At 45.6% G+C, this 12,775-nt stretch overlaps 1 protein-coding gene across 11 annotated transcripts in view; it reads left to right on the top strand.

The window, feature by feature from the left end:
* LOC105015506 (SH2 domain-containing adapter protein F) overlaps window positions 1-12,775 on the top strand; it is a 101,827-nt gene that overhangs the window by 79,336 nt on the left and 9,716 nt on the right. For 5 of the 11 annotated variants that reach the window (XM_020054789.3, XM_020054785.3, XM_020054787.3 and 2 more), the window contains 2 exons: window positions 815-913; window positions 10,589-10,756. The exons of 3 other annotated variants lie outside the window; for them this stretch is intronic. In XM_020054789.3, coding sequence (XP_019910348.2) covers window positions 815-913; window positions 10,589-10,756 — 267 coding nt within the window. Of the gene's footprint in view, window positions 1-814; window positions 914-3,806; window positions 3,898-3,979; window positions 5,160-10,588; window positions 10,757-12,775 lie in introns of those variants that run through there. 3 more of the 11 variants (XM_020054804.3, XM_020054790.3, XM_020054793.3) reach the window with 3 other exon arrangements.

Raw genomic sequence — 12,775 nt, 5'->3', positions numbered from 1 at the left:
GGGTCCTAGGTCACTATCACTCTGGGTCCTAGGTCACTATCACTCTGGGTCCTAGGTCACTATCACTCTGGGTCCTAGGTCACTATCACCCTGGGTCCTAGGTCACTACCACTCTGGGTCCTAGGTCACTATCACTCTGGGTCCTAGGTCACTACCACTCTGGGTCCTAGGTCACTACCACTCTGGGTCCTAGGTCACTACCACTCTGGGTCCTAGGTCACTATCACTCTGGGTCCTAGGTCACTATCAATGTTTGCACTGCTTTCCCATCCCACTAATTTCCCAGGTACTCTTTTTCCAGCACTAACAAATGGTATTACTGCTTCTGGTGGTTTCAGGCATCTTACCTTCAGAAAAGCTTTGTTAATTTTTATTCCCATCCCTCTGGTGAAGCATAACATTGAGTTAATTTGCAGGTCTCTGGTCTAGTGAGCGGAGCCTCTTTAGTGAGAGGCCTTTGGTGTATGAATGTTAGATGAGCATGACTGTGTGTTTGTGTTCCTGTGTGTTTGTGTGTTTGCGCGCGCCTGTGTGCATAGCTGCACGTCTCATTGTCTTTGTCTGCTTTGGTCTGAGTCTTGACTGAATGTCATCTGTGGTTTAGAGAGCACCAGCATAGCTAACACAGCCATAACTGAACAGGGCTGTTCAAGACAAAAAACTCACGCTTTGGACGATAAACAGTCAAACGAAAAGAGGGGAAAAAAACACAAATCCTTTCTTGGATTTGACCCTACTACACCAACATCCTTATGATTTAAAATTGTTTTCCCTTTCCTACCTTTTTATTTAATGTTTTGTATTCTTTGAACAGCTCTGCTCTGTTATGCCTGCATTAGCTACGAGGGCTCTGTAAATGGCAGTGGATCAGAACCAGAGAAAAGGAAGGACAACACATCTAAATCACATACAGGTACCGCTGACACACATCACCTGGGCGGGGCTCTCTGTCTGTTTTCATCTCTACGTATTAACTTGGTTTATGTTTTCTATGTTACACACTGCACTAAATGTCTCTTTCAGCCATTAGAAAAAAATGTATGTCGTTTTTTTATCATTTCTTTCGTTCCCCTCATTATTTTGCCTGTCACCCAGCACTAAGAGGAGTTCATTTAGGATGCTATTTACAAATACTCCTCATATTCGTTCCTTTGGTGGTGATTCATTTCATTTCCCTGGGATGTCAGTGATGTCTGCTGTGGGAGAACAGAGATAAGACTTCTGTGGTAAGAAGAAATAGAGTGAAGTTAGAGAAGTGCTTTGATTTATTGCATGTCTTCAACTTTTTTATGTACCATTCAGCCCATAATGATATCTCACAAAAAGATACTTCACCACTGAGAATCTGTCATGAAGTAGAGCTCACTGAAAGCAGAACCCCTCCCTTCTCTCTTGCTCTGCACGTGTGAAGACCTGGTCGTGAACTGAGTCAGTTTCAGACTTCTTCATCAAAGAGCTCAGAATAATTTCAGTAAGTTCCTATAAAAACATGCCTTGGCTCTAAAGATTTCTGTAGACCTACAGTAAGTCTTCCGGGTGACATCTCTGTGGGTACGGTAGACTGGGTCCTTACCGTCTATATCCAGGTTGTTTGAAGATCATTGTCTTCATTTTGCAACCATTGGTGACTGCAGATAGTGTGAGGGGGTTGATGTCTCTGATCACTCAGGTTTGGTCACAAGTCAAGGAATAACTATCCATTGATAATACTAGAAAAAGATGAATACATACAGTGGGGAGAACAAGTATTTCATACACTGCTGATTTTGCAGGTTTTCCCCACTTACAAAGCATGTAGAAGTCTGTACTTTTATCATAAGTACTCTTCAACTGTGAGTGATGGAATCTAAAACAAAAATCCAGAAAATCACATTGTATGATTTTTAATTAATTAATTTGCATTTTATTGTATTACAATAAAATGCAATTTTGGCCCGCTCCTCCATACAGACCTTCTCCAGATCCTTCAGGTTTCGGGGCTGTCACTGGGCAATACGGACTTTCAGCTCCCTCCAAAGATTTTCTATTGGGTTAAGGTCTGGACACTGGCTAGGCCACTCCAGGACCTTGAGATGCTTCTTAGTTGCCCTGGCAGTGTGTTTCGGGTCGTTGTCATGCTGGAAGACCTAGCCACGACCCATCTTCAATGCTCTTACTGAGGGAAGGAGGTTGTTGGTCAAGATCTTGCGATATATGACCCCATCCATCCTCCCCTCAATACGGTGCAGTCGTCCTGTCCCCTTTGCAGAAAAGCATCCCCATAGAAATTTTTTTCCACCTCCATGCTTCACGGATGGGATGGTGTTCTTGGGGTTGTACTCATCCTTCCTCCTTCCAAACACGGCGAGTGGAGTTTAGACCACATGACCTTCTCCCATTCCTCCTCTGGATCATCCAGATGGTCATTGGCAAACTTCAGACGGGCCTGGACATGTGCTGGCTTGAGCAGGGGGACCTTGCGTGCGCTGCAGGATTTTAATCCATGACGGCGTAGTGTGTTACTAATGGTTTTCTTTGAGACTGTGGTCCCAGCTATCTTCAGGTCATTGACCAGGTCCTGCCGTGTAGTTCTGGGCTGATCCATCTCCTTCAGGATCATTGATGCCCCACGAGGTGAGATCTTGCATGGAGCCCCAGACCGAGGGAGATTGACCGTCATCTTGAACTTCTTCCATTTTCTAATAATTGTGCCAACAGTTGTTGCCTTCTCACCAAACTGATTGCCTATTGTCCTGTAGCCCATCCCAGCCTTGTGCAGGTCTACAATGTTATCCCTGATGTCCTTACACAGCTCTCTTCTTGGCCATTGTGGAGAGGTTGGAGTCTGTTTGATTATGTGGACAGGTGTCTTTTATACAGGTAACGAGTTCAAACAGGTGCAGTTAATACAGGTAATGAGTGGAGAAGATGAGGGCTTCTTAAAGAAAAACTAACAGGTCTGTGAGAGACGGAATTCTTACTGGTTGGTAGGCTATAAAATGCTTATGTAATGCAATAAAATGCAAATTAATTACTTAAAAATCATACAATGTGATCTCTCACAGTTGAAGTGTACCTATGATAAAAATGACAGACCTCTACATGCTTTGTAAGTAGGAAAACCTGCAAAATCAGCAGTGTATTAAATACTTGTTATCCCCACTGTATATATATACACGCATAGAAAAATAACTTGAGTGAAAATGAATGTCATCCAGTAAAATACTACTTGAGTTTTAAGTGTACTTATGTATGTGGGGGCTGCCAGGAGTTTCTGACCTGCAGATTACATATATACTTAGGGATCAAAAGTATAAACTATTTTCAATTCTATGTATTTAGCAACTCTGACAGCACAATTTTGCTGTGCTTTAAATGTTTATTTGTGGATTGCCAGGGGCGCTTCCCCGCTCAACATAATCACGAGAAAGCATTTGTGTTCCAAGCCGAATGAGCGGTAGCAGCAACCAGTCATATTCTCTTGATAAGTGGGAATTTGACCCTCTTCCTGTCTTACTTATCATTCAGTAGTAGTTTTGGGTGTCAATTTGGGGAGTAAAAAGTGCATTTTGTTAAATGGAAGTAAAAGTAAAAATAGGTCAGTAGGAGCTATTCACCTGTGTCAAAGGTCGGGATGATGGATGAAGTCGCTTTGTTCTGGCTGTGACTGTAAAAATCACCCTATTGAGTCTGTTAGGAGGGTGCTGTCCTCACAGGCCTCAGTTCCTGTGTGTATTAATGCGTTTTATAGCCATTGGAGAATTTAAATTGTTTGCAGTTTAAACTCCCATTAGTATAAATGAATCATTATGTTGTTTACCCTTCAGATTTTCTATGCGGTGCCCAGTCGCTTGGAAATGCTGCATATATGCTGTGTATAGACATTTATTTCAGTGTCGCCACCCAAAATATTAACAGGTAATGAAGAAATATGCACAGCCGCATATGATGGAGGGTTGGTGTGTGAGAGCTATTAACCAAGCACCTTCTCTCTCCGCAGCTAAGAGGTGTAATGTCATCTGCATAACGCACTATCTGTCTTCATTGGAACTATATGAAGTGTAACGACCCCTGCATGTACAGCTGCTCTCCTCAGACGTCTGCACCGCGTGGGTCTGCCTGCCTGTCTGTCTGCCTGTTTGTCTCTCTTCCTGTCTGTCTGTCTCTCTTGCTGCCTGCCTGCCGTCTGCTCACACACATGTCCTTGGTTTTACAGGTCCGTACTTATTATTCACTGTTGGGTTACCTCTTGACAGATGAAATGTAAATTGAAATGTAAATTCCTCCCTCTCACCCCCCCCCTTGTTAGGCTATTGGAAGGTTGTGTACATGCGGTTCAGTTAATCACTCACCCCACCCCTCAGTTGTCCCCCCTCTGGGGATGACACTGTGATGGATGAGACGGGTGGTAAGGAGTGAGGAAGACCCATTAGAATTTGACCAAACGAGTGCAGGGTTGGGGTGGTTCGGTTGGGAATGTGTAAATGTGCTTGCACGCGTTGCACGTGTGTTTGTGTTGATATGCACGGCGCACGGCGCGCACACGTGTTTAACCAATGGACAGGCAGCCCCTGGAAATCTGAGGCATGCCTCCTTCTGTCTGGCTGGAGAGCAAATGTTATTTAATCTGTTGGTCCTGAGTTGCTGGCTGCTAAGTCCATTAAGTTGGTCCACAGCCAACACAACGCCATGCACTTACAGCCAGCGAGATAATAGGAAACTCTGTCAGAGCGCGAGCCAGGTCTTCAGGACCAGCGCACACCACTTTATGGGTTTTTAATGAATCTTCAAGGACTTAATGACCCAGAGAAATCTCGAGCACAGAACTCTTCTGTTGTTAAGTAAATAATTGAATCTGTCTAATTGCGGTGTGTTTAAAGTGTGGCAGCGGGGCTTCCTGGAGAACGCCTTCCATGCCCCACATGAACGGCCCGACCCTGTACCCCATCACGGCCTGTCACTCCGCTGAGCTTTATCCTCTCAGTCTGGCCTCCCTTTCCCCACCGCGGCCCTCCCGGCCGATAACCTACCCGACAGGCCTCCTCCGCCAGCCTCAAATGGCTCCTCGGCCTTCGAGCGGGCGGCGCACCGCCTGTTATCTTCACTTGCACACATTGGCCATCCACCCACTGCAGCCCCCCCTCGCCGCACGTAGCGGGCGCTCTGCCAGCCTCACCGCAGCTCGGCTCCCCCCCCCCCCCACCAGGAGCGCCTCTGGTTGGTCGGCCGTCAGTCTGGGCAGAATGAGCACGCTTCGTCTGTCATCCATCACTCGCACGCTCCCCTCCACTTTCAAATTTAATGGAAACATTCTGGACAAAATGTAAGGTGGATGAGGGAGTGAGATGACCGAGACAGCGTGGATTTCCAATGAGATGGCGTTTAGCAGGTCCTTCCTCAGTGAGCTTCACTAGCCAATTGTGGTCTTTTCTAATCTGCATTGTGATATGAGGGGTTGAGAGTATTGGCGAAAGCAGTTTCTTTGCGCTCTCTTCCACATCGTAATAAATGCCATAAAACTGAACTCTACCACCGTATTTTGAATATGCATGCAAATAATTAGAAGGACAAATTAAGCAGAACGAAATGAAATGGCACTCAGTAGAAAGAGTCATTGATTTATGTGGCACTGCTGTTTAAACTAATGAAATGGCTCTGCCTAATTAAAAGAACGGGGTAAACAAATACCTCTTGTAGAGACAACAAAAAATGTGAGATCCTTTATGGAATGAAGACTGGCAAACACACAATGAGGAAAACAATTTGTGTATGTGTCTCGTATGTATGAATTTTGAATGTCAACATGGAGACAAAAGACTATACAGATCCATTATATTGCTCGGTAGAGATATGCAATATATTCTATAGCAGAGACTCTGGACTGTCCTTTCACCACAGAGCGGTCAGACCAAGATGTCACAGAAAAGCAATGTCACTGTGTCTTCTTATATTCTGAGTCCAGGTCCTCGCTCTGGCCAATCTTCAATCACTTGTCCCCAATAAGGGGACTCCTCTCCTAAGCTGGGTCTTTGTGTCCACACAGATTCTTCAGTGTACTGGTGTGGGCAAAGCCACCTCTTAAGACGTCTGTCAACACACTCTGGACATGATTATGATGGGCTGATGGGTAATTAATGCCTGTCTGCTGCCTAAATTCTATCTGCGCTGGACACATTCATCCTGACTGTTGGAGTGATGAAGTCTTGAGAGAGGGTGGAATGGACTGTATATTAGCAGAGACTCTGAGAGACAGTGGAGCGCCAAGCAGCCGCTGGGGATTTGGTGTCCAATAGGCTGTTATGTGTGTCCCCTACTCACGCTCAAGGCCTCTCCACTGGCGCTGTGTCCCGTGAGACTATACAGAGTGAGAGAACAACCTTCTACCCATGATTCATCGCTTCCCAAAGCAAAGCGCATGAATCTCCATGGGACACAGTGTCACTTGTTGGGCCGGGGCTACTAAGCAATCTGACACCTGCCTATGCCAGCCTAGATACACACACACACTCACACACAGTTATATCTGGAGCAGTACTGGATTGTGTGTGACTTGCTGCAGTAAATGTGTTGCTGTTAAAGGCCCCCGAAACAGAGTGTTGACTCAAACTTCAAAATGGCTTTCAAAATGCCCCCCCCCCCCATGCCTTTCTCAGCCACAGACGTTAGCAAGAACACATCCCCCTCTGCTCCCAATCCTGGGCAGATCACAGTGTGTCAGTGCAATGTGTTGAGGCCTGACGATGCACTCATCCGTTCCACCACATAACAACCAAGCCGGTGTTTATTCAGAAAAGAGCCTTGGGTTGACAGCATATCGAACTAGGTTACAGGGTAAGGGGAACAATATGACACCTGGAGGATTTGAAGAACGCCACTTCACTTCTGCCACTTGAATCACTTTAGTGATTCTTCAGGTGATTATGCGACAGCTCTCCTCATTATAGCACCATGCGTTTAACCAGAGCTGAGCTCACACTGACCAGTAAGATGTGGCTCCTTATCCGCAGAACGTCCACTGTCCCCTAAAACAATTACATGTTAATCTGGAAGTAGAACGATCCTTTTATATGGTTCAGCGGTGAGGCCAACTACTTCACCCCAAAGAAAATAGTTATTACATTATTTTATCTCCTAGTGCTTCCATTTCTGTCGCACCTTAATCACTCTGTCATTCTCCTACTGACTGTTGAAGTATGGAAAGGACACTTCTGCAAACAGCAATGAACGAATGAGGTTAAATCATGGTCCTTTGGCTCTTCCAATTCGCTGGGACCATCCTTCTGAGGACACTGTTATAGTGAGGTCTATTCCTTCTGAGGACACTGTTATAGTGAGGTATTTTCCTTCTGAGGACACCGTTATAGTGAGGTGTTCCTTCTGAGGACGCTGTTATAGTGAGGTCTATTCCTTCTGAGGACACCGTTATAGTGAGGTCTATTCCTTCTGAGGACGCTGTTATAGTGAGGTATTTTCCTTCTGAGGACACTGTTATTATGAGGTCTATTCCTTCTGAGGACCCCGTTATAGTGAGGTCTATTCCTTCTGAGGACCCCGTTATAGTGAGGTCTATTCCTTCTGAGAGGATGCTGTTATAGTGAGGTCTATTCCTTTTGAGGACGCTGTTATAGTGAGGTATATTCCTTCTGAGGACACTGTTATTGTGAGGTCTATTCCTTCTGAGAGGACGCTGTTATTGTGAGGTCTATTCCTTCTGAGGACCCCGTTATAGTGAGGTCTATTCCTTCTGAGAGGATGCTGTTATAGTGAGGTCTATTCCTTTTGAGGACGCTGTTATAGTGAGGTATATTCCTGAGGACACTGTTATTGTGTGGTCTATTCCTTCTGAGAGGACGCTGTTATAGTGAGGTCTATTCCTTCTGAGGACACTTATAGTAAGGTCTTCCTTCTGAGGACACTGTTATAGTAAGGTCTTCCTTCTGAGGACACTTATAGTGAGGTCTATTCCTTCTGAGAGGATGCTGTTATAGTGAGGTTTATTCCTTCTGAGGACACTTATAGTAAGGTCTTCCTTCTGAGGACACTGTTATAGTAAGGTCTTCCTTCTGAGGACACTTATAGTGAGGTCTATTCCTTCTGAGAGGATGCTGTTATAGTGAGGTTTATTCCTTCTGAGAACACTTATAGTAAGGTCTTCCTTCTGAGGACACTGTTATAGTAAGGTGAAACTATTATAGTGAGGATATCACAATTTTTTTCCAGAGGACACAATTATTTTATAGACGTTCTTCCTGCTAAAGAAACAATTAATAGTGAGGACTCCATCGTCATGTGAGCCCTTGTCATATCAACATTCCTGCAGATTCATTACTTTAACCATAGCACTTTGACTGTCTGGGATCTTTAATTGCTTGTCCAACTAAATCATTCTCTAGTTTTCCTCTTCACCTGCAACACTGATCCCCCTCCTCATTAGCATGTTCTGTAGTTCCCCTGGCCATTCACTGCAGGCCAGAATAGAACAAGGACGAATCCATAATGTGTCCGTTCTGCTCACAGAAAAAAAGCTAGTTTACCAGCCTATAAAACCCGGCGACACCCTGTCGGCAGTCAACCAACTCGCTGCTCTCCATCAGAAGAGGTAACAGTCACTCCATCGCCCGGGGTAGTAGATTCTAAATGAATGGTTTACGTAGCCTGAGGAAACGAAAGGTTCTCTTGGAAGAATATCAGAATTTTGTACACAAATGTTGGACCAGCATGTGGCTGTAGCTCGCAATAATGATGTGTTTTTCATTTTATTCTCAAAATGAATGGATCTTATTGTCTTCCGCTATGTCTATATCATGAGGGAGATTCAATGATGAAACCTAACATAAGGACTCGATTCATTTATCCAGAGAACAATGGGAACTTGACAGGCGACATTTTCTTCCTGGCTGTTGAAGTGCCTCCAGTCGCGCCATGTTTCTTTATTAGCCACTGCAGCAAAGTGAGCAGAAGCTCCCTGTTGGATAGGAAAATGCACTTCCCTTAGCGTCCTCTTATTTATCGAGCCTTCTGTGCTATTAAACATGTGGGCCAGTCCCAGTGAAAGATGGGCCGGTGCACCAGTGCTCAATTTACTCTGGTAATACCCCGTCTGGACATGAGCAATACATTACTGAGGGACTAGGCTTGCCGAATGCCCCCCCACCATTAGAAGGGAAGAATGTAGCTGGCTCCAGGGGATTATACTGTCTATTGCCCTTTACCTTATTGTGGAGGGAGTTTCTCTAACTCAGTTATGAGCCTGTTTCATTTTGTTTAATTTTTCTTCCTGGCATTTGTATGATTTATTGACACAGGCATTGGGGAAATACAATTATTGCGTAAAGAGCATGTGGGCCGGATTCAAACCCATGCTGTAGCAGTACTTGTATACCAGAGGAAGAGGCCTGGACTGCGGACTACACTAGGACACAAGGCTGTGTTATATCTCCGAGCCTTTTCACACAATACATGTCATTCTTTGGTTCACTCAAGTCTTTGATTCTGTGTTGTAATATCTTCATCAGTGGATTTTTTTAGCTAATTTCTGGTGCTAACATTTTGAGCAGAATTAAGGGTTTTGACCTGTCAGTGAAAATCCCAAGGGTTGACTCCTTGTAAAATGTACATGAAACAGAGGCACAGAGAGGTGAAACAGCCTGGCTGTCTCATATTAATGGTAGACTCAGCTAAATGATATTGAGATGAGCGACAGGTAAGACTTAGCTCTCACACAGTATCTGTACGTGATCGCATGTTCTTTTTCTGCTGTTACAGCCTGAAGGGACCAAAACAGTTCAAAGCTTTGAATTGTTCTGGAAATTTACCCATTCCCATTTTGTTGTTTACTTGTACGTTATCACCCTGACTCAAACTTCAACTAATATTCCTCCTTTTTCAGACCTGCTCTTTCTTTAGTAATGGATTTAGGAGAGTAGAAGACAGACTTTCCTCAAAGGCATCTGAGACTCATCATTGAGCCTTTTTCTACGGTCCTTTTTCAACAGGAATTGGCGTATGTCTATGTACATCTGCACATGCTTAATCACCTAACAACCTCAGCTACCTTTGCAGGGGTCCAAGTCACTTGAGTGTGGTGAAACCATGAAATCCCAGCTGCCAGTGGCTCCACTGGTGACACTGGCCAATTTGCCCAATGGGCTCCAGCTACTAGCCGGCTACCAGTACAGTCAAGGCTCAAACCTAAACTGTGGTGGTCAGTTTGGTACTGGCAAAAAGTGTATTGGGTTGCTGCGCTACCTTGAAGGCCCAGTCCTGATCCTTCCTAGTTCTTTTCTTTTGGTTCCATTAACTATACTGTGCTTTACTAACACGAGGTGTACTTGCATGGGATTCTACAGGCCTGATTTCTCTTACACTGCTCTTTCTGTTTTTCCTTCTCCCCCATTCTCTGTCCGTCTCTCTCTCTCTCGCTCTCTCTCTCTCGCTCTCTCTTATCTTTATCTCTCTGCCTGTATCCCTTTTATCTCCCCCTCTCTCCCTTTCTTATCTCTCCCTGCCTCCCCCTCTCTCCCTTTCTTATCTCTCCCTGCCTCCACCTCTCCCCTTTCTTCCCTTTGTTCTCTCCCGTTCCCACCCTGGTGACCTGGGCTGCCTGCAGTAGAGATTAAAGTGATCAAGGACCTGCCATGGCCCCCTCCTGTCGGCCAGCTCAACCACGGTTCTCCCCTGGCCCTGCTGGACGAGGTGGAGTCCCCCTCATCTCCGCCTCTCCAGCCGGCCCAACAGTCCCCCGGACCGACGGCTGGCTGTGATCAGCATCACCCTGGTGGGTCATAATGTTTCTGTCCCGCGTAGGACCACCCCCCCTCCACCCCCCCCCTCCATCAATGGAACCCTGTCCCCGTGCCGTCTTCATCTTCTCACTTCATTTTCATTCTTCCTCATCCTCGCCTGGAGGCTTCGCCCGAGGTGTCATTGTCTGAGTTGAAAGGCGGCGTCCCATTCTCTGCAGTAACGCCTGTGATTTTCCTGTGCGTGACCTGGTTGAGCGAGGAGGAAGTGATTGATCAGCTCTGCTGCTACTTGCAGTTAGTTTGACGGAAGATGTTATCATAATAACTGCCCTTTCCATCTGGATTAGCCGACATATGGCAGACTATCGCAGGCCCTCATCCGGGCTGTGTGGACCTGGGCTCATTAGTTTCAATGAAGCTTAATTGCCTTCTGAATGGGTAATTGGAAGTATAGGTGACCCCTAGCCTACTGTCAGCACAGATGTACCTGTTCAACATCCGTTTCATTGCTTTGCTTTTCTTTGTTTCCCTCCTAATCAGGGACTGTTTCAGACCTGTGACACCAGGTGTCTGCAATTAATTGTCAAGTAGAACAGGAAACGGCGGTGGTCGTGGGCGTCACAGGGCGTCAAGGTTTGACTACCTCTGCTCTTTAGTAACCCACTGAAATTGACGACTCTAGTTTGGTGAGGACCTCCATGTCCCACACATCATCCGACCTCATCCCTGTGAGGCTCTGCCACCACATAATGACCCCATTTTCAATTAGGAAGCTCCTGAGTGTTTGCTGATGTTTGCAGCTTCGCCGCGGCTCTCCGACCAGTATCTAATTATCCAGGGAGAGAGGAGAAGGGGCTTTGTGTAACAGAACTAACACGGAGGAGGAGGCTCCGTTTCCCCCCGGTAGTGTTGGAGGGTGGTGTCATTTTAAATTGGAAACCCATGTGTTTAATGTCCTTCGTAGCCCTCGTTCCATTCCAGCCACCACAATGAGCCGTCCTCCCACCAGTACCAGAGAGCCAGTAAGAGGAGCTGGCTGTGCTCCGAGGGTGAGGACAGGGCGGATGGATGATTAATGTCCCATAATGCCTTGGGAATGGCTCCATTTCCACCATGTATGTGATATGAGGGGGTTTTAGTGTGGTGTCCGGCTGTAAGAGGATCCTCTCTCTTTTTGAGGTCCCACTACATCACAGGGGCCAGAGGTCAGATATAGAGGGGGGGGTTGACCTCCCTCAGATTCCAGTTCCACTTCCCTCACCTCATGTACCCCCTGGCTACAGACAAGCCTCCATTCCCAGAAGAGGTCATTTTCAGTCTAGATGAAAGGAGTTCCTGCCCACTCCTACAGGGTCAGAGGGGTTGTCATCCTCTTAACGATTACGGTTGTGGACGGGACTGGGGTTTGAAAAAAATTAATTCAGCCAGTGACTCCAAAAAATGTTTTGCCATCCCACTTGTCATCTTCATTTTATGAACCATGTCTACAATGTCTGTTAAAATGCATATCTATATGGTTTTATTTATTTGTAATACTTTTTTCTGAGGAAAATATTATGGTCTGAAATGTTTTTTTTTTTTTTTGGGTAGTTCTAGAAAATATCAAGGTTTGTATATAAAAGCATGATCTTCTCTGTAGATCATATATATTCTGGTTATTTTCCCCCTTGTCTGATCTGCTGTCAGTTCCTGATCACTTTGTTCTAAGGGGTTTTAATAGAAACTGATGCGCACGTCTTCCTTGGAGTTGTATATTTCTGGAAAGGGGTCTTATTTTGTATAGAACTCTTTTGTACTAGAAACTCCTGTGCTCATCTGTAAAGACACTGCCTATCTGTACAGCGGTTTCATTGTCTGTCACTGCCGTGCAAGTGAACTGCATTGCAGTCAGGAGTTCAATACCTACTTCACTGCCTGAGGTCCTCAAATGTGACAGTGGACATTAGGCCCTGCAGTTTGTGGGGTTTCTGTAGGACAAGGGTTGCCTTGACTGGTGTCCTTACCACCAGTTTAAAGGCTAGTGAAGGATGCTCACTTAACCCCTTCTATGA

The sequence above is a fragment of the Esox lucius genome, chromosome 2 (assembly GCF_011004845.1).
Source record: "Esox lucius isolate fEsoLuc1 chromosome 2, fEsoLuc1.pri, whole genome shotgun sequence".
NCBI classification, from domain to species: Eukaryota; Metazoa; Chordata; class Actinopteri; order Esociformes; family Esocidae; genus Esox; species Esox lucius.
Note: the sequence above shows the minus strand (reverse complement) of the source record. Positions and strands in the feature narration are given on the sequence as shown.